The sequence below is a fragment of the Arvicanthis niloticus genome, chromosome 8 (genome assembly GCF_011762505.2).
Source record: "Arvicanthis niloticus isolate mArvNil1 chromosome 8, mArvNil1.pat.X, whole genome shotgun sequence".
NCBI lineage: Eukaryota > Metazoa > Chordata > Mammalia > Rodentia > Muridae > Arvicanthis > Arvicanthis niloticus.
This window is the reverse complement of record NC_047665.1, coordinates 22,071,716-22,098,631: the sequence shown is the minus strand read 5'-3', so window position 1 is coordinate 22,098,631 and position 26,916 is coordinate 22,071,716. Positions and strand designations below refer to the sequence as shown.

Below are 26,916 nucleotides of genomic sequence, written 5' to 3'. Positions count from 1 at the left end.
TGAGTTCTTGATCCCCGCTGCCTCACTTTCCATGGTCTGGGATTACAGATAGGAAGCATCACAGCGGTAAAGATAGGGGTTCTTAAAGCATCTATGACAGGAAATTGTGCCATCATTCATCCAGAATCTTGGGTTAGAAACTTGGAGTTTTTTAATGACAGGTGATGCTGTAATATTTAATGTATATAACATGAGGTTTTGATTTATTTGTTCTATATATAATAAAAATATGCTTTTCTTCACAATAGTTTTTAAAGCTGCAAAAAAAAAAAAAAAAAGTAGACGTGTGTCTGTGTGTGGATTTGTGCACATGACTACAGGGTTCACAGACACTGGAAGAGGGCACCAGATTCCCCGGGAGCTGGAGTTATAGTGACATAGTGCTGGGAACTGAATTTGGTTCCTCTTTAAAAGCAGTGTGAATTCATTTTTAAGAGTGTTTCTGTTTCTCCAGGATTATTCTAGTTAAAATCCACCATCCTCTCCATTTTTCGAAAAATATAATGTATTGTTATGGTGAGATCTCTTCCACACAGCAGATCTCTTGAACTTACCTAACTGTAATATCTCTTTCGACCAGCTTCTTTGAAAGGGAAAGAGGGTCGGTTCAGGTCTCTCCTCCTACGAGGTCAACATTTTTAGAATGAAATCATGATGTGTTTGTCTGGCTGGTTTATTTCACTTAATACAATATCCTCTGAGTCCATCTCTATTTTTGCAAATGATAGGATTTTGCTCTTTATTGGCAAGTAGGATGCTCTGTGTTTCATTCAGCCACCATTTCTTTATTCGCTCTGTTAGTAGGGCACTAGTTTGGTCCTCCATCTTGGCTACTGTCAACCCTTGCTGTAATGAAGCCGGTAGCACAGATGTCTCTTTGGCATATTGATTTCATTTCCTTTGGATATATACCCAGCAATAAAATTACTGGGTCATGTGGTACGTCTAATTTTAGTATTTTGAGGAGCCTACATGTGGTTTTCCATAATCACTGTATAAATTTACATTTTCATTAGTGTGTAAAGGCTCCCTTTCCTTCGAGTATCTGTCTCTCTCTCTCTCTCTGGCTCTTTTTTATCTGAGATATGGTATCATATAGTCCAAGCTAGTCTTGTCTTCACTATGTAGCCAGGGCTGGCCTTGAACTTCTAATCCTCGTGTCCACCTTCCAAGTGCTACTAATAATGGTATATGGCACGGATCCAGGCTTTTCAAGTCAGTTTATATTTCTGTTTTCTTCATTCTCTACCTCTAATCCATCCACTAATCCTAATGATTTAATGTATCCTCCATCTGTCTGCTTTTCACCAAGCCAGAGATGACTGCTCTCATCCAAGCCTTTTACTTAGATTTCCATAGTGACTTTGATTCAATAGTCCTGGCGTAGTTCTGACACGTGTCAAGAGCATCCTGCACATCTGAGATTCTTTGAGAGTTACAGTTTTGGAGGATACATCACAATCACTTGGGAGCTTTAAAACCCACTTTGCGCCGGGCGGTGGTGTCTCACACCTTTAATCCCAGCACTTGGGAGGCAGAGGCAGGTGGATTTCTGAGTTTGAGGCCAGCCTGGTCTAAAGAGTGAGTTCCAGGACAGCCAGGGCTACACAGAGAAACCCTGTCTCGAAAAACAAAACAAAACAAAAAAACAAAACCCACTTTGCCTGCTCCTTGCCCTGGAGACTGGAATTCATTCAGTGTGAGGATAAGAGATGGGCATTTGTATTTTAAGTCTCTTTTGGTGAGTCAAATGTGCATCTGACTTGAGAAACACTGTCAGGGGTTGGAAGGAAGGTTTCTCTGGTTCTTGGGGGATTTGCACATACTGCTCTTCCTGTAGGTCTTTCCATGGCTGAATTTTTACTCAGGACTCAGATCAGATGTCACTTCCTCAGGTAGTTTTTCCTCGATGACCCCAATCTAAGCACCTCTGTGTTCACCACAGTGCCTTCTGCTTTTGATGCTTTATTTTCATTGGTGATTAGTAATTCTTTTGCATCCCTATTTACGTTATCGTCTGTATCTTCCATGGACAACGTGAGTGTCCTGAGCTCTGGCAGTATTTTAATCACATGGCTCTATCCTTGGCACTTCAAAGAAGTGCATGGCACACAGAATTGTTTGTTTTATGTGAATGAAAGGGAAGGTTAAAAACTTTGGATTCTTCCTGATTCCTTTTGAGCTAGATCTAGTCTAATGTGTTCCTTTCAACTAGATTGTAATCAAATGTGCTCTGTTATGCAAGTGAATTGGATCATCCACTAAAATGAATAACTTGATTTCTAAATTTACTGCATTGCGCTCAACTCTCTCCACAGGAACAGTATATTAAATCTTGTGCAAAGCAAGTGATGCCTTGATGTATTTTTATATGCAGTACTTATTCGAAATGCCGCTCCTTAGTTGGAAAGCAGTTTACACAGTAGGGCATCTGGGAATGGCTAGCACAGAGTTGCAGTGGAAGGCGAAAGCCTTGAATTCTCAGGGAGGAAAGCTCTGGTCACCCACCCCCACCCCCACCCCTTTTTTTTTTGTTGGAGCACCTCTTGCATTAACAGATGTGGCAGAACTGGGGAGTTTTAATTTCAAATAGAAAAAAGGACTTGAGATAAATACCTAGTTTTTAAGAAGTTAGTTCAAGCAAATGTGGCAAAACCTTCGGCTGTTGGTCCTATGTTGTTTGAATTAAAGGAAACAAGTGAATAAAACTTGCTAAAAGGTGAATTAAGGGCACAGATGTCCCTAAGTCACTCACTAGTTACTTCTGAAGTATATTTTCTGTAAAAATATAACACAACATCTGTTGCTGGGGGAGGGGGAAAGGCTTTCCAGATTCTTACGTCTTTCTGTCAGGGGACTTATTTCCTCACATGTATCTAACCTCCGCCAGCGGCAATAGGTAGGGTTCAAGAACAACCTGTTTTTCAGGCAACAGCCGTCACCCTTTCCCTCTTGCTCACTGAAAACAATTCTGTATTTAAATTAACGGCTTAAATATAACTGGCATCTCGGCATAGTCTAGTAAGGGAGAGAGTCCAACGTACAGAATTGGAGAAGAGTCAGCAGTCTATAAATCGGAGGTGGAGTTGGCTCCTCAAGAACACCAAAGGCACCGGGGACGGGAAAGGAGAGCATGGAGAAGCCCTGAGCAGCGTTGACTCCTGGGAGTGGTAGTTCGTTGTTGGGCGGAGACTTACAACTCACGCCGAGATTTGAACTACATTTCCCAGCAGGCCCCGCGCAAGCGGCTGAGTCGCTGCGGAGTGGGTGCTTGGTGATGAGCTACCGCGGGGGAGGGGGCGGGGAGCGGAGGAGCAGCTGCGGCGGCCTTAGGGAGTGGTTGACATCTGGCGTCTCCGAGGGCCGAGGGGACCTCGCGTGAGCCACAGCCAGGGCCTGGCGTTCGCCGCGCCACTTCCAGCTCACGTTTTCCCCCTCGACGTCCGCCATGGCAGCTCGTCCGTCCGTCGCCGGCCTCTCCGCTCGCCGTGGCTCCGGCTCCCCGGAGCGATGAGGCGGTAGTGGCGCCCCGAGGCCCGCTCCTCCGGAGACTCGGTCGCCCGGGCCGGGGGCAGGTCTGCGGGCCGGTCCCGCCGCGGCCCGCCTCCGCACCGCCCAGTCCCGCCCCCTGGGGGCGCTGCCCTCGGGCTCCCGCGGCCCATGCCGCCCTGCCGCTCTGCCGCCCGCCGCTGAGCCCGCGCCCACCCCCCAGCTCTCAAAATGTGGCACAACGTGGGGCTGACCCTGCTGGTGTTCGTGGCCACGCTGCTGATCGTCCTGTTGCTGATGGTGTGCGGTGAGTGGGGGCAGCTCCGTGGGTGGTCGGGAAAGCTCGCGTGGACAAGTGTCCGCGGTGGTCCCCCTCGGTGGTCTCGGTGCCCTCGGTGCCCTCGGTGGTCACCTGGCCTCCCAAGATCGAGTTCGGAGGAATCATGCCTCCTGCTCAGGGCAGGTCGCCCGGGCATCACGGAGGAAAGCTCAGCGAACCTTCAGGGCTGGCATCCTGACTCGAGATGGAAGCACGTTTCTGCTTCCCCGGCAGGTTTGCCCTTGGTTGCCATAATGCCACAGTCTACCCAGGTCTTTCACCGTGGCCTGTATTCGAAGGAGAAGTGATGGGTTTCATCGTTTTATTTGGATGTTCTGAACCTAGTGAGAGATTTCATTACCTTTTGGGTTTCCGGCGCACGTGAAGTTGTTTGTTTACTTCAAGTTCAGGCTTCAACCGAATTCCGGAGCGTACGTGATAATGGGCAGAGCCTAAAAAAACGCGACTGTAATAAACTTCCAGGGTCAGGTAACCCAATCCTCGTTCTGCTGTAATGGGGCTGTTTGGTTTGCTATGTGTGTTTCCCTTCTCAGAATGAGGGGACCTTAAAACTGTTCTCCAGGCGTGTTTTCGATCCCTCTTAATTTGTTATGCACATAGCTGATAACCACAGGTCTCAGCAAGGAGGCCGAACAATTGTGAGAATTTGGAAAGTATTTCAAATAAATGCCAGTGAGCATTGGTATTTACAAGACCAAAGTATGGGTTTGAAGTGATGGGATATTGGGTAAAAATTTTATAAATACATAGAACTTATTATGTAGTTAGTGCTCTCAGTCCAGTGACTGTACTTTGAAAAGATATGCACATACATATTTATATACCTATACCCTATATGTGTATTTAATTTTTGTCAGTAATGCGGTTTGAACCAAGGGTCGCACATATGCTAAGCACATGTTCAACTCTAAAATTTTTGGCTAATTCTAGTGACTCTAGATCTAAAGAATCCTTTTCTTTTCTTTTCTTTCTCTTTTTTTTTTCCTTTTAGGTTTTTTTGAGACAGGGTTTCTCTGTGTAGCCCTGGCTGTCCTGGAACTCACTCTGTAGACCAGGCTGACCTTGAACTCAGAAATCTGCCTGCCTCTGCCTCCCAAGTGCTGGGATTAAAGGCGTGTGCCACCACCGCCCGGCTAAAGAATCCTTTCTTAAACAAGGTTGCACTATGTAGCCTTGGCTGGCCAGGAGTTTACCATGTATACCTAGCTGGTCTTGAACTCAAGGTCCAACTGCCTCAGCCTCCCAAGGGCTAGGATTAAAGATGCCCAGTTTTTCTTTTTTTTCCATGACATTAAATAAGTAAATAAATAAATAAATCCTCCCAATTTTGTAATGTGTGAACAAGGTGATTTCATTAATTGTTGTTTAAGGGGTTTTTTTTTTTTTTTGTTTTGAATGCTACACCGGGTGTATTTAATGCTAGGATGGAGCTCCAAGCTTCTGGCAGGCTATGCAGTCTGTGCCCCAGCTCAAGGTTCCTGAAATAAGAGTAAATGGGTCCTTAAGCATTGGTTGGGCGAATGGAAGGATGAAGGCATGTGTCACCCTTTCTACTTGGAATGGGAATGAGACATACAAGCCATACTGCGTCTTGGACAGAACACTTGTCAAACTTACTCTAAGAAATTTTAATTCCTGATCGATTTCTTACCTTTCACTGGCCACCAGGCTGCTTCGTTTTTTCGTTTTACTAGTTTTTCTAAGCATGCCATTAGTTTTAGGAAACCTACTGAGTGAGAGGTTAAGGTCTGATACTTTAACAGCTTTATCATGTAGTCCAAATACTGTTCCTTGTTGGGAAACAAGTGACAGGGTAAGGCAACCTTCTTCTGACCAGAAGGTGGTTGCAGTTTGAAGAGAAGGAGGAGGGGGCAGACCTGACTTGGGAACTGGGGTGCTGTATTCTGGGGCTTGCTGGGGCTGCACTGCAGAATACCACAGACTGCCTCACTCCCCCATCAGCCGTGTACCCTCACAGTGCTGGAGGGGTGAAGGGCTTTAAGGGCATCTCTCCTTGTCGTGTAGGAGGCCATCATCTCCTGATGTTTTCATAGGGTCTTCCACTGTGTGTACCTGATACCAGTCACTGGGCCAGGGCCCTGGCCCTTGTGACCATATTTCCTTTGCTGACAGTCACATTGGGAATTAGGACATGTAACAACTCTTGCTGGAAGGCATGGTGTAGCTGAGTGGTTTAGGCATATGCCCTTAAATAATTCTTACCTTTCTTGTGGTCACTGACTCTTTTGAGAACCTAGTTAATGCTTTGGAAATTTTCAAGAAAAAAAATGTCTAAACACATTTTTCTTTCTTATCAACACTTTTTTTTTGGTCTTATTTAGCAGATTTTGTTAAACCAACACAGAGAGAGAGTGCAGCTCAGCAGGCTCTGCATGTCGGGCGGTGTCTCCTGTTTTCTGATCTCATCCAGTTCTGCCTGCTTTCTGTTTAGTGCCCACCGGACACTGGATCATAATCTGTCACCAAGTTGGCCCCAAGGAATCAAAATCGAGTTTGCTGGAGAACGCTGACAGCTATTTCACACAGTGAATTCTAAATTTCAAACTTCCTAGGGTAGTTTCCCTTCTGTATATATTGGCTTCTTTTTCATTTTTTTTTTTTTTAAAATTCATTTAGCATTCATGTAGCATTCACTGAAGCTGCCTTTTGTTGAGGTGGGTCATGAGTGGCTTCCGTCTTGCTGAGTGAGTGACCACTTACTTGTTAGTCCTTTCTAATTGAGGTTTCTGCCCGAGAAGCACTTTGGGCTTTCAGATACTGTGGTGTTTTCCTTCCACAGTGGCTGACAACCATTTTCACCCCCACGCCCCGACCCACAAGACAAGGTCTCATTGTGCAGCCCGTCCTGGAACTCTCACTCTGTAGACCAGGCTGCCCTCAAACTCACAGAGATCCACTGGGCTCTGCCTTCCAAGTGCTGGGATTAAAGAAGTGTGCCACCATCCCCAGCTATCCAGGTCATTTTAATAAAATATTTTGTTCAGCTTTTTAACCAAAGAAACTGTTTTAAAAGCCATAGTTCCTTTGACCTGTGTTTTATTTTTACCCTAGACTTATTTACTTGTATATATCTTGATACCCTTCATTGCTACAACTGATTCTGTAATTGTGACACTCGGTTAGCTGGGGGCCGTAACCCAGGTTCTTGTATACTCCAGGCAAGTGACCTAACTGTGAGCTGCATCCCTAAGCCTCTAGTATTGCCTTCCTCGTGTGTACCTCCAGAATCTATAGTCATGAGAAATAGTTCCCATATGTTCAGTCCATTGCTTGTTCCCACCCCTTCCCAAAGCCCAGTTTCCCTTCTGTTCTCACACACCAAGCTGTGCTTTCTCTGCCGGCCTGTCGGGATCGCCCCTCATTGTCTTTCTTAAACGTTCTCCCTTTGTAGCTGAGAGCTCCCTGAGAAAAGGTACGTGAAAAACAGTATTTTGAGCTACAAGCTTAATTTTCAGCCCTGATATTTGATCAATATGCTGAGTAGATCTGAGGTTGCAAATTGCTTTTAGATAGAGTTTTTAAATTATTGCTTGTTTTGTTTTTTTGTTTTTGTTTTTTCAGCTTCTAGGGCTAATTTTGAGAAATTCAGTGCCACTCCATTTCTCTCTCTGCTCAGGTGACTTGGTTTCCCTCTTTGCTCAATTTCTCACTCCAGATCCCTTTTTTTTTTTTTTTTTTTTTTGGTTTTTCGAGACAGGGTTTCTCTGTGTAGCCCTGGCTGTCCTGGAACTCACTCTGTAGACCAGGCTGTCCTCAAACTCAGAAATCTGCCTCCCTCTGCCTCCCAAGTGCTGGGATTAAAGGCGTGTGCCATCACTGCCCGGCTCCAGATCCCTTTTCATAGCCTCTCATCACTGGTGTACTGAAATGTCAGGGTGTGCCTTGCTTCATTTTGGCTTCAGTAATTTTTTCTGCACACACGAAACTGAGACCCCCCCCCCCCTTCATCTCTGGAGTATTTTCTTCCAGATTAGTTTCCTACTTTCCTACCCCCCTTTGAAGTAAGTGCTTTGATTTTTTTTTCCTGCATTGTCTTTATTACTCTTTTTTTTTTTTTTTTCTTCACTGCTGGGCATTGAGCCCAGGCTTTTACCTTGGACTCTTTTCTTGGACATCTAGAGAAAGTTTGCTCTAGAGTCTTTGATATTTATTCATATTTAAGGGCAAGGTAATTAAAGCAAAACAGGTTCTTACCTGGCTGTGTGGAGGTGCACACTGTTAATCCCAGCACTTTGGAGAAGGCAGAGGCAGGAGGATCTTTGAGTTCGAGGCCAGCCTGGTCTACAAAGTGAGTTCTAGGACAGCCAGGGCTACACAGAGAGAGACCTTGTTTCAAGCAAACAAACAACCCAAGAAAGCAACAAGAAACACTCATGGGGTCTCTGTTAGCTGTAGGCTGACCCATGCACAGTGATCTGGTAATAACTTAGTATAGTCTATTTGACACACACCCTCTGATGTTATTGTAGAGACCTATTCTTTGAGAGTATCAACATTTGTGTGGCTTTTTTCCCCAGAGAGGAATTCTCTTAATTCCTGCTTGGATATTATAAATTTATCTGCCTGTGTGAGTAGACTTCAGCTGGTTGCTTTTTCTTCGCTCTAAATTTTTCTGTGGTTCTTGAATGTATTTTGTGTCTAACTGATATTCCCCTCTCTGCTATTAAGTTTATACCGAGATAAAACCAATATTGAGTGTGGAGATTCTCTGAAATAGAAAGGGTTAATGAGCTTTTAGAGAATCTGTCCTGACAAAACTGAGTCCACAGATCCATGGCAGTTGGATCTGAGAGCCAAGACCAGTTCCATAACAGCAGCTCTGTTAAGCTGGTCAGAGCCATAAGGTTGGGAATCGCAAAGAGCTTAACTTTTGGACTGAGAGGGTATTCCATAAGAAATATCCTGGGTTGTCTGAGGCTAGACGTTCAGTCAGTGTGCCTGTGAACAGATAGATCGCTGTCAGGGGTTCAAGTCTAGGGTCTAACCCGCATTCCTGCACCGGGAATCGTCTTTGCTGGCTTTAGTTCACACCTGCCAGCTTCTGAAGCTCCCTTATCTCTTTCTACCCATAGGGTTTTTTTTTTTTTAATCATATTTTAAAAAACAACTGATAATTTATTAAGGGTGGATTTAGGCACCTGCACTGGAGAACTCAGCCCTGCTTAAGATGTTGGGAACGGTGTGCTTGGTAGTCTCAGGAGCCCATGTCATTCTCACCCAGAAGCAACCACAGTCCCGAAGCTTCACCAAGGTGGCCTCATGGGATTCTTTTCTCCCTTTGCACCTCTGGCTAAGGCCCTCACCTCCAGAGACTCCACCTGGAGGCTAGGGGAATTGTACTTCAGTGAGCTGACAATTCTGGTTTTGCTGGTATCTTCCCATATTGCGGTATTTAAAGTGTGCCTATGGTGTAGCTTCCTGACTGTCTTGTCCCACAGAAACAGTGAGTCAGTGCAGCTCCCTTAGAAAGGGCTGGAAGTATGGAGTTCAGTGGTATTCCTAGCAAACAAGGTGGTGTGTGTTTTCCCTAATCAACTTTACTTTTTATTCTAGAATCAGGTATTCTACAAAGTATGTGTTACGCTGAGTTTAGCAGCAGATGTTAGTTTTTTCTAGACAGGAAGTACAAAAAGCAGGTTGTCCACTGCCTTGTAATGTGTAGACGGCAGAACACTTGGGAATAGCAGCTTACTCAAGTGGTAGTTAGGAGTGTGTGTGTGTATGTGTGTGTGTGTGTGTGTGTGTGTGTGTCTAAGGATTAAGGCAGAAAGAACTTGATTATCTTGCCAATTGAAACTGGCCTGTTGGAGACTGGGCTGTTCTTTAATACTGATTTCTTGACATCTCTTTAATTGTGATTTTATGAGAATCGTCAGGTTTAAAATAGTTTAGCTTCAGCTTCAGGACATGCAGCTTAGGCAAAAGTGACTTAATTTTCAGTCCGGTTTGTTCAGAGGGTTAGTAAGGACAATGGCAGTCTGGTTATTATTTAACACTTCCAGTTAGAGTGTAAGCATTGTGATGTTGGAGACTTAAGTTGCTTTGTCCACTGTCTGTAGATCCTAGGGTAATGGCTGGCACATAGTATAGTGGGTCCTCATCTAAGAATGAAGGAAAATCCCTCGTCTAATCATTGAATTCCAATAATAATTGTTAAGTGAGGTAGGAACCAGGATTGCCTCACTGCTAACTCTTGTTCCATGAAATATACTTACTAGATTCTTAGGCACATTTGCTGGTGAGGTGGTCATGGGTATCCAAATTAACAAAGCAGCATCTGTGTCCCTGCGGACGCCATCCTTCAGTTAGAAGACAAACTGCAGGTAACTAGTAATAGCAAGGCTTTAGGTCATAGGTCATAGATACTGCCCCTGAACAGAGGACACCTTGTTTTATCTGTACCTTCACTAGGTTGCAGACTCGGATCCCTCTCCTTTAAATGTCTGTAAAAGGCAAGGACTTCCTTTGTTCTGTGAGTTATTGTTGGGGCTCCTAGCTCAGTTTTTCTTGTGAGTAGCTATCCCTACTAAACCAGAAATGTCTTGGTGTCTCTATCTATCTGGACCAATTTTATTTTTATTGACTGATTAAGACAGGGTTTCACTGTGTGTTGAGAACCTCTCTGCCCCACGTTTGGGGGCCAGAATGTCGTGGACCACTCTGTCAGTGTTGGAACCCACACTGCCAAAAGCCTTGGGGGCTAAATTGTTAGAGCCCACACTACCCCAAGCTGCTCCGATCTGCCGGTCGGGGTTCAGCAAGAGAGTGAGGACTGACGCAAAGAATGGAGACCAGACAGGGTGTGATTCAATCCCACTTATTCTTCAGTTTCTCTTCTCTCTAAGTCCCTAGTTCCAGTCCCAAGTTTCAGGTCCTGGGCTCCGGCACTAAGTCTCAAGTCCTAATCCTAGTTCTAAGTTGTTAGTCTCTTTCCCAGTTCCAAGTTACCTGCCTCAAGTCTCAAGTTTCAAGTACTCTTCCAAGTACAAGTGTCTAATCCAAGTTGCTTGTCTCGAGTCTCAAGTGCCTACTAATTTCTTCTGTCTGCTTTTCGCCTTTTATATGTCTCACTTCTAAGCCACACCTTTAAGGCACACCTTTAAGTCAAGCCCTTAGGTCTCATCTCTAAATCACACCTTTAAGTCACGCCCTTAAGTCTTGGTTCTAAATCACACCTTTAAGTCTCACACACCCAAGGGAAAATCCTGGGTATCTAAAACAAGATGTTATCAGAGTGTGCTCAGCTGTTGTAGGCTATTGTAAACAAGTCTCTTTGTCAGAGTATATGGCTCAAGATGGCTGCAAGGATGATAGCTATCTTATGTCAGCTGCCCACAACTGTGTAGTCCTGGCTGCCTGGAATTCTCCGATACCCAACCTGCCGCTGCCTTTAGTATGCTTGGATTAAAGGCTTGGGCAACCATGTATCTTAATTATGTAAAATACTGGTTATCTGACAGCCTCACCAGCTCGGAGCTTCACCTAAATCACACTTCTGGTTTCTTATAGACCCTGCAGGATGGGTTTATCTTCCTTATTTCCTACTCAGTGGGCTAGCTATCATACCTAAATATCTGATATGATTTCAGAAGTACAAAGATAACCACAATCTGGTTCTGTCTTTAAGCCACAAGCTGGACAGAAATCCAGCTTAGTCACTTAAGAACACTTCAGGTATGTAAAAAGGTTAATGTGGACATAGGCTACTCACAGATGAGGTTCACCAAGGTGTCGTGAATGTTCATGTATCACTCCTTTCAAACAGATCCCCCCTCCCCCCAGTTTATCTCTGTGATATTATGAAAAATAAATTTGGCACAAAGCCCTTGAAACCCCAGTTCCCTTAGACTAGCCTATGTGATAGCCGTGGCATGTGATCTGGACCCTCTCAAAGCCAAGGTTTATGCCCGGGAAGTGTCTCTCAGGCCTCTAGATTACTTTAGGATGAGGACTAACCACCAGAAACATCAAACATGTGATTGGAGTTTGAGCCCCTCAGCCTGACTTCTATAGGAAGCCAGGAGACGTGGAGCCTGAGTCATCCACAGTCTTGCACCATGAGTGCAATGAACATTTCAAACATAGCACATCTAAGACTATGGTTCAGACCTTGTTTCTACAGCTTTTTCCAGCTCGGTGACACCTTCATCCTTTCAGTTGCCATCTAGGCTCTCTAGTGTCTGAAGATAAGCAGCTTCCTTGGTGTGCACCTGACCACCCCTGTCCTCTGTTCTTCTCCACAGATCTCATTGTCATTGGACAAACGTTCTGCAGCATGATTATGTTTGGACCATAGTAGGCCCTGACAGATATTTGAAAGAGTGAATCAATGAATCAATGAATTGGTTCTCAGCCCCTTAGCTGGGGTGAGGTGATGGGTAGATGATGCAGGGGCATCAAGATTTCAGCACAGATGTGGGCACTAAGAGCTTTAATGAGAACTTTAAGATTTTCCAGGCTTGTAGAGCTGTAGCCTGGGAGGCAAGAAACAAGTTGGGAGGTTTACATTAGGCTGATGACAGTTTTAGGAAAGGAAACAATAGTAGAGTTGGAACGACAGTGGCTTTTAGGTTGTGGTTGACTCAGCAACAGTGGTGGCTTGTCTCAGTTAGGGTTTTACTGCTGTGAACAGACACCATGACCAAGGCAGCTCTTATAAGGACAATATTTAATTGGGGCTGGCTTACAAGTTCAGAAGTTCAGTTCATTATCATCAAGGTGGGAGCATGGCAGTATTCAGGCAGGCACGGTGCAGGAGGAGCTGAGAGTTCTCTGTCTTCATCTGAAGGCTGCTTTCAGAATACTGACTTCCAGGCAGCTAGGATTATAACCCACACCCGCGGTGATACCCCTATTCCAACAAGGCCACACTTCTAATCGTACCATTCCCTGGGCCAAGCATATACAAACCATCACGTGGTGCTTCTCTCTGCTTTGTCGCAGTGACAAGCACATGAGATTTGAAGCTTTAGGGCTGATTCAGAACTCATGACAACATATGTTCTAGGAGGTTGGAGTGTGGGCCTGTATGAGGAGAGGAGTTGTATTAACCTAGGGTCACACGCTCTCTTCTTCCTAAGTTGACAAGGTTGTGTCCGCTAGTTCAGCCTGAGCACACTGATTTACAAGTGTGTACTACCAGAACCCAGAACTGCTATGTCTGGCATAGAACTCTTCATGCAGACCAGGCAAACCTTGAACTCAGAGTGATCCATCTGCCTCTGCTTCCTTACAAATTAGAGGCATACACCATCACATGTAAGGATTTAAACAGACACATGTATATCAACTGGCTATTTAATGCCAGCATTAACTCTAAAGATTCCTATGGGATTATCTACTAACGACAGAATCCAGCCCAAACTGCTGGTGCTTTTTTACACAGACACTGAACAATCCCATCAGTCAAATAGACCTGAAACTACAAAATCCAGAATACACTATTCAAAACAGATATGAATGACCATGCCTAATTCTTTAAGGAGCATGGTATCCCCTGACTTAATCCCCCTCCACAGGGCCACACTGGGACTGTGTTGTAGTGTGTGCAGTGAATTTGATCATGCTTTGTCCCTGAAACAGTGCCTTGTCATGCTTCTGCCACAAAAACCCAAGAACTTGATATACTTAAATTCATTGTTGTGTCCTAAGTTAGCTGTAAAATGAGAGTCTTTCCTCCTGGGCCCAAGTTTCCAGAATAATGACTCTGAGACTTAAAATATATTTACAAACACCTTCCTCAAGTTCCCAGTTAGATCATAACTTAATATCCAGTTTATTCTAATCTTAGTTCTGCCAGGTGGTTGGTTACTTTTGCTCAGTTCCCATCATGCTTCTGTCCACCTCCCATGTTCCCAAATGAATCCTCCATCCCCATACCAATATTCAGTCTCCCTACTGGATGTCCCACCTTCTATTTCCTGCTTAAGCTTATAGGCTAGTCAGCATTTTATTGGTAGGTGCTGCATCCATACAGTGTGCAAGAGATTCTCTTTACAGTTAGCTTGCTGGCTTTCTTTAGTAGCTGTAACTTTTGCATACAATCCCAGAATTTGTGAGGCTGAAGCAGGAGGATCTTAAAGTTTGAGGCCAGTCTGGGCCACTGTAGCAAGACCCTGTCTTAAAAGGGGATGGGAGGTGGCAGCCAATCCCAGTGGCTTACAGATCTTTACTTGTAAGACTGCTTTTCTCAGTACTTTCAAAAAGTAACTTTTCCTTCCCCCTTCTCCATTCTTTAGCTATTGGCCCAGATCTTAAGCATACTTGCTCACACCCTGGATATGCCCCCTGCTCCTCCTGCTCCCCCTGCTCCTCCTGCTCCCACTGCTCCTCCTGCTCCCACTGCTCCTCCTGCTCCCCCTGCTCCTCCTGCTCCCCCTGCTCCCCCTGCTCCTCCTGCTCCTCCTGCTCCCGCTCCTTCTGTTCCTCCTGCTCCCCCGCTCCCCCTGCTCCCCCTTCTCCTACTGCAGCTTCCTGTTGACCTCCACTGCTGAACCCTCTTCCTTGGACCCTAACCCCAGACATGACTTTCTTCCCCTTTTTCTGTATCCTTCCTCCCAGCAGCTGCTGAGATCTACAGCACACAAGTATCCCAGGACCCAGGGCCTCTGTTGACAGCCAGTTTTTCTGCCTTACACTACTTACAGTCTAAGGGTGGAACAAGGCCCCAAACCTACCTTTTAAAAAGCTGTGAAGAACTCATTTAAAATTGAGCCTTGGGGTTTGATTCCATGTAAATAGAATTTCTCTACCTTCTCCCCTTTCTCTCCTTCCTGTTTTTCTTTCTAAATCCTGGGACATGGTGCAATACCCATGTCCATAGAAAAAGAGTAAGCAAGAAGTTTGTTCTCTGTGTGTGAAGGACTTAGTGAGTGAGCTGGGCTTCTGTGAGCTAGCTCATACGCTGCAGGGTCTAAGTGGGTAAGTACTTTTCAGTAAAAAGTCATCTGGGTCTTAATGTGTTTTCTTCTTCCATCCCCCTGTTCCCCCAGTTCACACAGCACACTTTGGAGAACTTACCCTAGAGCCTGGAGTCCAGACTAGGCCATTCTACTCTGAGGCTAGGTTGATGTTGGGAATCTGATCTGGCAATGCTGTCCTTTGTGTCTGTGGTGGCTCTTGCTTTGCAGCCCACACACCTCATACACACCCCTGTCCCATTTAGTGTGTTTGTATATGTAATAATAGCAGAAAGGGGAAGCTTTGCTCTACATTGTGTAATTTCACACTTGTCTTTTTCTACATGCAGAGTGTACAGTGAGCTCTCAACATACTCTCATTAAACAGTCAGTCCTATGAGGTAGACGTAGCACAACTTTAGCTAGAGCATAATCAGTCTTTACATCTAACTCTGACAATCTCCCTAATCCATTTTCTGCTATTGGAATAGAATCCTGCACACTAGGTAAATCATAAATGGTAGTTGTTTAATGGGTGCATAGTTTTGGAGGACCGTGGTCCTAACACCTAGCAAGAGCCTTTGCTGTGGCACTGTGGGGTGGCATTATTATCAGGGCAAGCACAGGGAGAGTCAGACTTAAATCTATCCATGTATTCCTTCTGTGCTCATTAACTCACTTCTTAATATGGCACAATCACTTCTCTGTATTGTTAAGGTGTTACAAACATACACACATGAGTTTTAGGGGACATTTAAACAGCTCTGGCCATTATATCAGGTATGACATCCACAAGCTTCCTATAACATCACCTAACTCATTGGGGATATTTAGGGAAATTTTTTAAATTGAGGTGTTGGATATTGAAACTAGGACCATCCGCATGCTAGACCGTGGACTATAACTTCCAATTAATTCTGGGCAGTTTCTTTATATAGTCTTCTGTCTTAGGCGGGGTTTCTATTACTATGATAAAACACTGTGACCAAAAGCATCTTGACGGGGGTGTGTGTGTGTGTATTTTAGCTTACATCCTGTAGCCATCATCTAGGAAAGTTGAGGCAGAGAGACTTGGAAGCATGAGCTGATGCAGAGGCCATGGAGGAATGTTGCTTACTGGTTTGCTCTCATGGCTTGCTCAGCTGCTTTCTTAGACAACCCAAGACCCCGACTCAAGGATGGCACTGCCCACAGTGAGTGAGTCCTTCCACATCAGTTACCAGTCAAGGAAATGTACCACAGCCTTGTCTGTCGGTCTGTTGGTGATAGTTCTCAGCTTCCTAAGTAACTCTAGCTTGTGTCAAGTTGACATAAAACTAGCAAGCACATCTTCCATATGTAATCATCATGTCTAAATTAATACTAATGTGCTTCTTTGGAAATGGAGTCTTCTAAGGCACTTCCTTCTCTCTTCCCTGTGGGCATTCAACTGGGAGTCCCTCCTTTCTCCTTTTCCTTGGCCAGTTGGATTGATTCACATATTTTTCTTTTTGTTTTTTTGAGGGTTTCTATGTATACAGGGTTTCTCTGTATAGCCCTGGCTGCCCTGGAACTCTCTCTGTAGACCAGGCTGGCCTCAAACTCAGAAATCTGCCTGCCTCTGCCTCCCAAGTGCCGGGATTAAAGGCGTGCGCCACCACCGCCCTGGCTTGATTCACATCTTGACATCCATTTCTGTGCTTTCCAAATTTATATTTACATTAGAGTACTCTATGGAGCTTCAAAATAAGTAAGCGTTGCCAGACGTGGTGACACGTACCTTTAATCCCAGCACTCTGGAGGTAGAGGCAGGTGGATCTCTGAGTTTGAGGCCAGCCTGGTCTACATGAGTTCCAAGATAGGCAGTGCTACACAGTGAGACCCTGTCTCAAAAACCAAACAGCAAATGAATTAGCACAGCTCTAAGATTGACTGGAGATCTGTGGGATGATCCCTCAAGAGTCTCGTTTCTGAGAACCCCTAGCGGATGTGGAAAGGGTTCAATTTGAGTCTTATTTAGGGACAGCTGCAATGGGGTGTCTTTAGGGTCATTACACTGGGTCGTTTTTTACTATGTTTTATGTTTATAGTGAACCTTGTACCTCAGGAAAAATGTGCCTCTCATCATCCTCTGGGATGACTTTGGCCCTCACATTAAGTAGTTGTCCTGCTTTGTAGGTTGGAGACTCATGCAATGTAAACATTTACTAATAGGTCATGTGTGTTGATGTTTTAAAGGAATAGGGGAAGGTTTTGGTTTTTTTTGTTTTTTGTTTTTTGGTGCAGGATCTTTTTATAGCCCAGGCTAGCCTGGAACTCATTATCCTGCTTCCAGCTCACCTCCCAAGGATGATAATAGGCACCACCAAGTCCGGCTTTTTAGATAAACTTTAGCTAGCAGATTTGTCTGTGAGGTGGATGTGATAGATAGTGCATGCCTGTAATATTGCTTGGAAGACTTGTACTTCAGAATTGCCCCAAGTGTAAGGCCAGCCTGGACTACACCTCAAGTTCCAGGCCAGCCTGGACTACAAAGTGAGACCTTATCTCAAAAAGCAAGCCAACAAAACCTGCCTGGATGTGTTGAGCAGCTTCTATAGTGGAGACTGCCCTGGAGTCTTGCCTAATAAAGAAGCATTTACCAAGGCTCTTTCTCTAAGCTAATCTGTCCATCCCCCTCAGATTTCTAAAACTACCTGCTCCTTCTCAGGAGTGCTGAGGTAAATATGCAGGGAAAAACAGACTATACCAAGAGAATGACTAGTTCATGGGGACTAATCAAGGTAACTAGCCAACCAACTAACCACCAGGGGGACTCTCAGATACCCTTGTAAGTTTTTAAGAAACTCCCCTTTTTGGGGTTTAGAGCCTCTGTTACTTAAACCACAAGTTCACCTTATTGAACTAGACGAGCCATGCAGTGCTCTGCTTAGGGTTTATTTGTTGTAAGGTCAGGACAGACAGGATACTGTGGTTCCTTGATCAGAGCACTGTTGCTTCTGACAGTGTGACAGGACAGTTTAAATCGAGTGACACTTTGTCGGGTAGCTGATACGTACAAAGCTCTTCCTTAGAGTACTTGTCCCCAAAGTTAAAGAGAAAAATTAGTGGGTCCTTTTCCTGTTTAACTAACAGCTCTGGAGCATTGTCTTCGATTTTTCTGGGACTGCAGTAGCTCATGATTTCTTTGCTAAAACCTGCTTTGCTTCGGATATATGCACTGGGGGTTTATAATAGTTCTTTTTCTAAAGTAAATATCTTGGGTAGTTATTTTTGTTTAGCTGTTTGATTTTTATTATTATCTTTTGTTTAGACTGTTGAAATTTTTCAATAAACTGTTTATAAGCATCAGACACTGATTTACAGATACCTCCATTCTCTTCCAGTCTGCTCCCCCAAATTCCAGTTCTATACAGATGTCTTCATTTCACACGGAGGACAACTTGTTGCTCCTTCTGCTTTGCTGAGTGGCACTGCAGTGCTTAACCGAGTTTGCCTTTCTCTTCACTTCCTGCCCCGCTATAGCTGCTTCACAGCCAGTATCCGTGCTCTCTGTGTTAATAGTACAGGATTCTCCCTCAGTCTTTCTGTGGGAAGCACTGTCACTCCCTTCCTATCAGCCTATGCTCACCCTCCACCTCTCCTCAGAGGGAGATAGAGGCATGTTTTGTGAGTTTGTCTAGATGTGGGGCAGAACTGTGATTGGTTGGGTGGGTTAGCAGGCTACCTTGGGAAGATGGGGAGTGTGGATGCAGCAGTCATGGCAACCATAAGCCTAGGGATTCTACCTTCTACTAAATCTCATCCCACCCCTATCCCCCAGTGTTGAATCTCAATTTTCTTCAAGTTGAGAGGAAGAGTCTGATCCAAGGGTGTGTTCGTTCTCATGTCCAAAACTTCTGACTGCTGCCATCGTTTTATAGATGTCTACCCCAGGCACTGCCTTCTCTTGGCCATCCCACAGGGGACTGCCACAGTCTTGAGGGATTGTTAGTGCTTTTCAGTATGAGACTTTTTGTTATTTATCTCTTCCCTCATTCTTTATTTTTAAAATTTATTTCTTTTTATTTTATGCACGTTGGTGTTTGGCTTGCATGGCCATTCATACCTAGTAGGTTATGAAGTGTTGGTGACGATGTGTGGAAGTGGGACCTCACACATCACTGGTGAGATTGTACACACAGTAGTGCAGCCACCAACAAGGATGGACCTTGAAAAGAGGTGTGAGAAGTGATGCCATTTATGTCACATGCTCCCTGTGGGTAAATCCACAGTGACGTAATGCACTTACCGACTGCCAGCATGAGGAGAAGGGTGCATGGCTGTTATGTTCTATGCCAGCGCTACCTTGTGAACACTGGCCTGACTCCGAGACATTCTTACATTGCTGTTGGAGTTACTGGCAGTGCAATTTGGGAGGAAGAGCTGGTGAAATCTAATGGAACGTCTCTGGTAACTTATCATTTCCAGCTTGTTGTTTTATAGATTTTCTCTCCTTTTCTTTTTTTTTCCCTCCCCCCCACCCTCTTTTCTTGTTCAGACAGGGTCTTACTGTATAGTCTTGGTTGGTCTGGAGCTCACTGTGTAGACCAGGCTGGTCTTGAACACACAGACATCTACTTGCCTATGTTCCCAGGTGCCAGGTGAAGGTGTGAGGCATCCCCTCCAGCAATGCTGGGGATTCTTACAAAGTACCAGGATTCCTTTTCTTTTCTGTTTTGTTTGTTTGGTTTGTTTTTGTTAGTTTGTTTTATTTTGGAAGACTAAGTCTCATGGAGCCCAGGCTACCACAGACTCACTTTATAGTCAAGAATACCCTTCAACCTCTGACCCTCCTGCTTCCACTTACATGTGTTGGGATTATAGGTGTGCACACCACACCTGGTTTTATGTGGTTCTGGGGACAAAATCCAGGGCTTTGTACAGCTAGACAAGCTCTCTGTCAGCAGAGATCCTTTCTCAGCCATGGATGGCTTGGGGTTGGTGTGCTTGCCCTGGAGTTCAGGAGTGTTGGTTATACCACCTTATGAATATTTCAGAAGCCATTAAGTTGAATGCTTCAAAAGTATAAATTTGATATGTAAATCATATCTATAAAAATATAATTTGTTATCAGATTTCCCTGTCCTGTTAGTGTTTGAGTTCATGTCAGGTGAGCGGTTTATGGGACCCTTGCTCAGTGGCAGGCACCTAAGCTCTTAGGTGGCTCTTCCTTCAGTCCTCACAGTGCAGCTTTATGTGTCTTGGGTCAGAAGCAGGGTCCCTCTGTCCAGTGGTCTTTCCTCAAATTGCTCCACCTATGCAGCAGAGAATTTTGGGTGAAAACAGAACATGTTAATTGGAAATATTATCAAAATACTATTTTACAAAGCTGGAACATTTATGTATATAGTTGATCAAAAATACTCTGGGTATTCCCTCATGAACATTAAGAATTATGGCTTAAAAGCAGGCAAAACCCAAGAAATGGGCTAAGTCTCCAAGGTTGGTCTTTTCGTAGTAAAGAGTGAATGTTGAGCTCTTTTGTAAATGACAGTAAGGAACAAGACAAAGTAAATACTACCTCTAAATGGCAGCCATTATTGTGGCCTAGTTTAACATGGTGGAAGACACATTGGGCTCTATCATGAAGTCCATGTCATCCACCTGAATTGTCCATGGCTGGTTGGCTCTGTCTCCTGCAGCTCCTATGTCCATCTGTCTCCCACTGCTTTGTGGTGACCCTCTGTCTCTCTTTTCCCAGTTCCAAGCCCCAGAAACTCCAAGGATCCTATCCTGTCTCCCTCTACCCAGGCATTGGCCGCTGGTATCTTTGGTCAATCAAAAACCAACTGGGGACAAGGACCTTTAGCATTTGGACATGCAGATTCCTGATTGAATCCAGTCTCCAACATGGGCAAGCCACCTTTAGTTTACCTGACTGATTCCTTATTGAGTAACATTTCCTCCTTAAAGAATTTGATGTGAAAATGTCATTTTCTAAAAAGCTTGAACTTTCACAGTTGGTTCACAGGCTTTATTTTTCTATTTTGTAATTATAGAAATTTTATAGTTTTCTATGAAATTGTCTATAAACCAGCAGTTCTCAACCTGTGGGTCATGGCTCCTTTGGCAAACCTCCAAATCTCCAAAAATATTTACAGTACATTTTACAGTAGTAAAATTACAGTTAAAAAGTTGTAACAAGAGTAATTTATGGTTGGGGTCAGCACAGCATGAGGAACTATTAAAGGGTCGCAGCAGTAGGAAGGCTGAGAACCACTGCTGTAAACTTTTTGGCTGTGTGGCGTCAACTGCAACCTTTTTACTGTGGCACAGTTGACTCATGCTGCCTGACATCCTTTCAGTCTGCCTCACCTTGAGTAGAACTGAGATAGGGTATGTTCACTCAATAGTCACATGTATGTCTTTTCTACAGAAATATTCTCACAATTGATCTTACTACAATGAGTACTCTCACTTAGTCTCAATCTCATAAATATGTGTATTGAAGGTTGGCATTGGAGATTGGAATCTTAACATGTAGTCCAGGCTAGCCTTGAACTTGGCATCTACCTGCCTCAATCCCCCAAGAGTCTATGTGCAACCATCCCCACATCATTATAATGTTAATTCTGGATCCTAAATTCCATAAAAGGAGGAAGTTGTTTTCCTGTACAATTGTAGAATCTCTCCTCATGCCTTTCAGATCATAAGTGTCTTATGTTTGATGTATGAATGCATACTGTAGTATACATACTACACGTTTATAATAGACATTTCAGAAAACTGTAGTGTTCTGAGTTGAAAACAGTGTAATAATTTGTCTTAATGTTTTTGTCTTTCTCTAGGTTGGTATTTTGTATGGCATCTATTTTTATCTAAATTCAAGTTTCTACGGGAGCTGGTGGGAGACACAGGATCCCAGGAAGGAGATAATGAACAGCCTTCAGGGTCTGAAACAGAAGAGGACCCTTCGGCTTCGCCACACAAGATCAGATCTGCTCGCCAACGAAGGCCGCCTGTTGACGATAGCCACTGATCAGACACAGCAGTTTCTTAGAGTATGATCTAAGGCAGTTATGACCTCTGTCCTTAGTGACCTAGCTTTGAAGGTTACTAAGTGACCAAGGAACATTTGCAGTTGGATTTATATCCAGTTCAAAAAAGATTTACACGTTAAGCCATATAGAAATAAAGGGAATTTAAACCAAATTGGGCCATCGCAGATTTCATCTTGGATGTTTTGCTTCACTAGGTCTCCTTAACACACTTACTCCCTGCCTCCTGGACTTAGTCTTTCTTTCTTTCTTTTTTTTCTCATTTTCTTTCTTTTTTCTCATTTTCTTTCTTTCTTCCTTCCTTCCTTTCTTTCTTTCTTTCTTTCTTTCTTTCTTTCTTTCTTTCTTTCTTTCTTTCTTTGTTTTTGCACTGGTATAAACTGTAAACATTTCAGGCTTGAAAAAACATGTTATTAGTCATTAAAATGTACCATTTTCTTGACATTTTAACTTGGCAGAAACTGGGATGTGTGTCTCATTACTGTCAACCAAGGAGTAGTCTTGTCATTGTCCTAACTCATGCATACGTGATTTTTGCAGCTTGTTACAGTGTCATTACCTCAGCTGATATGTATATTGTTGGTATCAAATATTTCAGGTTTAATTGGCATTTTAAAAATGTTTTTAAAAAGACAGCACTATGACTCAGCATTGAAATGAAAGGTTATTGTGTGTATTGAAAACCATGGAAACAGCATTGGAACACTTTCGATATTAGTGATGCCAACATTTGTGGTTGGAGAAATGATCACAATTCTGTATTTTCTTGCAAAGAAACAGCAAAATGCTTTACAAGACTTAAGAAAGGAAGAAACCCACAGGTTGACAAGCTGTGCTATATTTTGTCAGCAAGGCACTTGCAAAACAATTACCTTTCTTCATGCCAAGTGATTGCAGTCAAAGGCAGGAGCAATTGCCAAAATCCTCAGAATTGATGTAACAAAATTCAAAGCAGAGAGAGGCTCGTATGACCACTTCATGGAGAGGACTGCCATTAAGACATCCAGGGTTTTATCCAAAGCTGCTTGTCGGTATTAGACAGAGGCAGTGGTGAGCAACTTCTGGAAATGCAGTGTGTGCTCTTGACATGGGTGGTAAAGCACAGATTCCTACAACTAATTTGAGAAGTGATTTGGAAGAGGGGGACTCAGAATATTAAGTTACAGTTATAACTTAGCCAGTTTATTTCACACATTCGTCACATAGGTACAAGATTTATGTGATAAAAATATTTTAGAACATGGAATAAATGCAAAATAAAACATGTTGTTTCTGTGATACCAGGCACATGCCATAGCTTAGTGAGCAATGCTTTTTTCTTAGAAATACATATGGTGCATCCTAATAGATGGTCACTTAGATTAAGTAAAAGTGATAATATGTAAATTTACTTTTCAAGATAGCAGTTATTTATTGGAGAATTTAAGTATAAATATTACAGTGTTAACAGTTATTTTTTATGAAATACTTTTAGGTAAACCTATTGGGGGTTTTACAGTTGTAGTTAGGAATCTAAGAGCCGTCTTCTCCTTTATTGAGAATGGTATCAGTCCCTCCTTTATTTGGGGATTTATGGTCTGGGCTTCTGTTGTGGAGAAAGTACTTCACAAACAGCAATTCAGTGACAAGACCTCAAGAGTACGAGGGCTTGAGAAAGTACTGCTTGAAAATGCCTGCTTGACTGTAAAATGCCTCTGCCAGGAGTCCATGTTTATTCTAACTGAACTTTGGGCTGTGGACTAGAGAAGAGCAGTAGACTGATGAACCTTCTAGAGTTGTCTGTTCCACACAGAAATGAGCTGCAAGGCCAAGTTCCCTCCTCAGTCTTGTTCTTCGTGGCCGTGTTTGATCTCATTTGTTACCTCATCCTTCACTCTGGCAGATGCTGTTTATTAATTCCCTACTGGCACTGCCCAAGGTGAGTTCCTAAAGATGTAGATATTGTGGACCTTCCAATACACTGGCAGGGAAGTTACCAGAGACAACCTTCAGCTACATTTTCTGGGGAAGATCCGCAATAGCTTGGAAGTGGGGTGCAGTCATTCTGTCTTTTTTATGAGGCATGACTAAAAGGCACAAAGCAGTGACACTGTTCCTAGCATTGATCTTTAGCATTTAGTATTTCTTATACTAACTAAATATTTTTAAACCGGTCAAGATGCCCCAAGGCATCTTGGTACTGGAGGATGTTTACATTAGATTTTTTTTCATAATCTAATGTTTGAGCTTCAAGTTTTCATTGTTGCTAGTGTTTTGCAGTGGATGTCTAAGGGTTAGATGCCAATAGGAAAAACTTTAAGCAGCAGGTGAGCTCTCGGTTGGATCAGTATTAAAGAATGATGGCTGATGTAACTGTCGCCCTCCCATCTATAGCAAGGCCCAAACTAATTCCTGTTAAAACTACATAAAGGGCATTATTTATTGGTATTTATGTTTTCCAGAATATCTTGTAAAACTGTAATAAATACTGTGCTTGGCCTAAGACTAGTACCTTATGGTGTAATAGCTCATACTCAGCGTGTTTTAACTTAAGTAAAACCATTTTGGATGCCAGTATGAAGAGTCTAAGGCACAGTCCTTTGTGTAAGATTGGTTTCTTGGACCTCCTTTACCTGACCAAGAGAGGGAAGAGAAAATGTCGTCTCTGCAGGGTTCCTCATGTGCTGTGGACTTATGTCCTGTTTCCTGTTTTGATTTACAGCTGTTATAATTGTCATACCTATATTCTCAGGCTCTTGGTGCAAGGGGTATACTTTAAAGTTTAAAGATACAACATAGAGATACTACAGTCTGGCCTGCACCCTTCCAAAAATAATGCTATCATCTCCGAGGATTGATTAGATACTTGAGGACTCAGGTAGATTGCTGCAGTTCCTTCTCCACCAACCCTTCCTAAAGGTGTATGTGTGTGCGCGTGCATGCATGCATGCGTGTGTTTTTAAATGCCTGTGTGGTGGCATGGCTCAGATTTAAATGCCAAATACACTAAAGACTTGATAGTGTGGCATTAGGCACATGCCTGAGGAAAACATTTGAACTAAATGGATTCCCACAGTGGAAGTAGATACTGGTTAGCTGTTTCATCAACATCTTGACCCCTTTCTTTAGATTAGGCTTAAAAAACCATTTCAAAGTGGTGTTTTGCTAAAAGTTTAAGATAACTATATACTGACATCTATAACACGACGCTAGTTCATGTTTCCTGCTAAGAGGAATAATCTGTGACGTTATTCTGAGTCCACAGTGCAATCTTTTTTTATAGTCAGTTTTGCTCAGAAGGTGTCTGACTGTAACTGGTAACCAGTGTAACTGCAGATCTCAGCTGGTAAACTAAGTGCTTTTATATTTGAAGTTGACTTCATAAAGCCAATAAGCAGTCCTCAGAGCACGGAGATGCTCAGGTGACTATAGAATGGCATTGGGTTATAGAATATAGAATTAAGGAACCTTGTATTGTCTGCTGTTAAAGTTGTTAGTGTTGGAAACTTGTAACAAGTTCCATTTTATCCTGTATTAGTAGAAGCTGTATCTCCATTTGTCAGCACACATGCTACCTGTTGAGGACTGTCTAGCACTAACCTCCACACAGTTCTATGCATAACCATTCGCCAGATACTGCTGCTGTGCTTTCTTACAGAAGCCTTTCTGTCCTGTGCTGTGATGCATTTTCATCGTGCTGCTTGACAGAGACTTTGTGAGGAATTGGAACTGTGCGTGTTAATAGTACTGTGTATAACAAGATGTAAAATACAAATGAGGGATATGCAAATGAATGGTGTTCCTGACTTAGAATATCTAAAGCTTTTATGGTTTGTATGTTTTAACTTCCTCTTTAAACTTCACAGAATAAATGAAAATGAAAACAAGCACGCATGTGTCTCATTGATTAAGGATAATGACTGTGGTGGGTACTTTAGACATGGTGGGATTTTAAATGGTCCAGCCTTCAGCACCCCACTTCACCAGCTCTAAAAGTCTAAGAACTGGGAGGATAGCCATAACATCCATCATGTGAAGCAGTTAATCAACACAGAGCCTAAAAGACATAGCACAGCCCTGCTGGTTGCTTAATCACACTCTTCCATCATCCAGCACCTCAAGAGCTTGCTAATTTGCTAACCTGGACCATGTTTCACCTTTGTTAGCCCTGACTACCCTGAAGGCCAAGGGGACTAAATACTCCCAAGTGAGAAGATTGCAGGGGCCCCGTGAGAACCAGTTGGAGGTAGAAAACCATGTACTCCAGTGTTTTTCTTCAGTGCTCAGGCGCTAAGAACACAGGATAAAAAAAGAGACTTTGCCAGGCCTTGGCTTTGTAGGTAGAGCAGGTCTGTTTTAGAGATTGTCGGGGCTTGGTCTGGGATCTGGGCTGGTTAGGAGAGTCACTCCTGGTGCCAAAGGCTCGAGATGGTGGGTAGCACTTAAAAGGAGAAAGGTGTTTACAGAATGGAGGAGCTATGAGAACACCCCTATCTGCTGTGATCCGACACGACGCCATAAAGATAAAGTTTGTGGAGGGACTTGAAGAGGGGGCACCGCCATAAAGATAAAGTTTGTGGAGGACTTGAAGAGGGGGCACCGCCATAAAGATAAAGTTTGTGGAGGACTTGAAGAGGGGGTACCTGTAAGAGCTGCAGTAGGGGTTTTCCAGGTTGTGGATAAGAAGAGGATCTCACATGAATGTTGGGGTTGGCCTGGTGTTGGCTTTGTATTCACATGTTAAATTCTGTACCCCAAGATCTGGTGGCCCCAAGACTAGTGAATTCTTATGTACACCAGGTTTTGTTGTGCAAACCTTGCTCCCTAAGTTAATTGGTCAATAAAAGGCTAAAGCCTGTGATTGGACAGTAGAGAGAGGAAGGTGGGACTTCCTGGGAGGTAACAAGGAACTCTGGAAAGAAAAGTAGGTAGGCCCTTTGGCCAGGAGATAGAGCAGGTAGATGGACTAATTAATTGCCTGGAAGATGTAGCTTTCCGTGTGGCCAGATGGGATTAGGTGGTCAGGTTAGCAGATGACCTAGGGAGAGTGCCCAGCTAAAGCCTAAGCTTTGAAGTATTAAAAGTTCTCTGTGATTATTTGGAAAACTAGCTGGTCAAGGAGTAACTGCCCCAGTATTAATTTTCAGCATTAATTAATATATGCAGAATA

The 26,916-nt window shown here is 43.6% G+C and overlaps 1 protein-coding gene across 1 annotated transcript; it reads left to right on the top strand.

Annotated features, from left to right (window-relative positions):
• Window positions 1–3,585: 3,585 nt before the first annotated feature.
• Window positions 3,586–25,633, top strand: Smim13 (small integral membrane protein 13). The gene is made up of 2 exons (XM_034510245.2): window positions 3,586–3,796; window positions 21,558–25,633. The coding sequence occupies exons 1-2, from the start codon at window positions 3,721–3,723 to the stop codon at window positions 21,746–21,748; spliced, it is 267 nt and encodes an 88-aa protein (XP_034366136.1). The 5' UTR covers window positions 3,586–3,720; the 3' UTR covers window positions 21,749–25,633.
• Window positions 25,634–26,916: the final 1,283 nt, after the last annotated feature.

Bases quoted from the DNA above. Each gene is read 5' to 3' on its own strand.
- Smim13 (XM_034510245.2), top strand. From the start codon at position 3,721: ATGTGGCACAACGTGGGGCTGACCCTGCTGGTGTTCGTGGCCACGCTG. The intron at 3,797-21,557 runs GTGAGTGGGGGC...GTCTTTCTCTAG, and splicing joins CCTGTTGCTGATGGTGTGCG to GTTGGTATTTTGTATGGCAT.